Source organism: Loa loa (assembly GCF_000183805.2).
Source record: "Loa loa unplaced genomic scaffold supercont3.539, whole genome shotgun sequence".
Classification (NCBI taxonomy): domain Eukaryota; kingdom Metazoa; phylum Nematoda; class Chromadorea; order Rhabditida; family Onchocercidae; genus Loa; species Loa loa.
The window spans coordinates 22,856-25,105 of record NW_018108719.1 but is presented as its reverse complement, the minus strand read 5'-3'; the positions used below and the strand labels follow the sequence as shown (position 1 = coordinate 25,105).

General features: G+C 27.9%; 1 protein-coding gene across 1 annotated transcript; it reads right to left on the bottom strand.

Annotated features, from left to right (window-relative positions):
* Window positions 1-1,619: 1,619 nt before the first annotated feature.
* LOAG_14833 (hypothetical protein) lies at window positions 1,620-1,967 on the bottom strand (the record flags this gene model as incomplete). Its single annotated transcript, XM_003150326.1, has 1 exon — window positions 1,620-1,967. A coding segment is annotated over one exon (329 nt), but the record flags the coding sequence as incomplete, so codon positions are not given.
* Window positions 1,968-2,250: the final 283 nt, after the last annotated feature.

Below are 2,250 nucleotides of genomic sequence, written 5' to 3'. Positions count from 1 at the left end.
GCAAATTTAGTTGAATTGGAATTTTAGTTCAAATTTAAGTTTAAAGTACAAGCTGAAAATGCCTTCTTGCTGAAATGAAAATTTTATTAAATTGAAATGTAAAATATTATTCATTTGTATAATGCCTATTAAAGATAGATGAATAACATCAATTAAAATAGGTGGACCAATGGCTATTAATCTACGTGGATAACATCTATTAACAAACGTCATCAACGTTTATTTTTCGATGATAAATATAATTGAATGAATTAATTTTAACGAATCATTTGAATGACACAAATATATTCCAATTTACAAAAATTGGTTAAAGTTTATAATTGTGATTTTTGATTAAATTAGAAGAAAAAATCAAAAATCAAAAATCAAAAATTTCAATTAAAATTCAATTTCTATCCAATAAATTATACCAATTAGAAAATTTTCCATTTGTTATGAATTCGAAATTTTCAATCTTTGTCAAGTTTATCTCTTTTTTTCTTTCACCAAAAAAAAATAACAGAAAGGAAGTTAGAGGGAAAAAAAAAAAAAAAGAAAATTTGACCCCTACAACTCTCTTCCACCATTTTATTTTTTTTCTTGTCCCATTGATTCATTTTTCTTTCTAAAATATAAGACTCTACCTCATTAACAATTCCCGAGATAACGAGAGCAAGAATGAGAAAATGAATGGACAAACATCTCTTAAATCACGAAATAGTCTTTTTCACTTGAGAGAATCTAAAGATAACAGAAATTTTTGAGAGTATATGGAAATTTAGTTAGAAAAAAATAAATAAATAAAGCTATTGCAAAAAGAGAGAAGCATTTTCTACATCAAAAACCAAACCATGTCCACTATCTATTAAATATCGTATTAATAGGAAGTAGTATAAGACTTTCATACCCTCTCTCTTTCTCTCACTCTCCCTCCCTCTCTTTCTCTTTTTTGTGTCCTTCCCGTATTGAATACACTTCTGCTAAATCTGAAATAAATGCTCATCCAAGCACACCAATCATAGCAATCAACCTTCTCCGAAAAAAAAAAAAAAAAGAAAAAAGACGAAATGAGATTGTATACCATAAAGAAAAATGCAATAAACCACTTTTCCAAATTGAATTTCATTCCCATTATTAAAGATACAAATTATTGATTAATAATGTTAAGGATATAAATTATTGATTGATGTTGTTAAAAACGCATATTTACTGTTTGATATTAAAAATTATTGATTGATATTATTAAAGATACGAGTTATTGATTGATACTCAGTCGTATGTTTGCCGCGTTAATTGAGGCATAAACAAGTTACACGTTGAGGTGTAGGACAAGTAAGTTACACGTTGAGGTGTAGGACAAGTAAGTTACACGTTTGTTGCATAATGCATAGTCCGAATTAAAGTTTACGCTATTTCTTAGCTTGGAAACCTTCATAAATGCTTCTTTTTTTTTTTCTAACTTCTATATTGTTATGTATTGTGAGTAAATAACAATTTTCATTAAATGTCGCAAACCGATTATGACGTAATGTCACCAAAAAGTGTAATGAAAATGACGCATAAAAATGTAAAAACCGCATAACTTACCACTACGTGTAATCAATTTTATTTCCTTCCATTTTTGTTTTTTCCTAATACAATTGACGGAAATGCACACATTCACACGTACACAAGCGTACGAACACGTACACACACCACACACACACACACATATACATGATCAACACGTAAAAAAAGAATGAGTTTACCTCTTCTATTTATATTTATTTTTTCGTATATATTTGATAGAAAAATATATGTGTACACCATTGTGCACACACACACACACACACATACACACACACACACACACATACACATATACACACACATATGATGATCAATCAAAAGGGATGAGTTAACTGATAACGATGATAACAATAAAACAAAATTTATGAATATAGGCCAATGATAAACAATATTCCCGTAATAATATATGTACGATTTAAGTAAAAGAATAGGTAAAGTAAGCGTAGAATACAAACATCATTAATGTAATCTATCAGATATTCAAAATCTCTAAACTTATTGATATTTCATTGTTAAAGAAATTTTCATCCAACACATACAAATGAAATGACAAAGCAAATAAAAAAAAACAAAAAAATGATAAATGATAAGAGAAAATTGTTATCATCTACTGCATTTATTGATTGAATTAAATAGGACGGATAATGGAATGTGATCAGGAATTTACTTTATTTAGTACTTCCGAGTTCTCTCAGATATCTT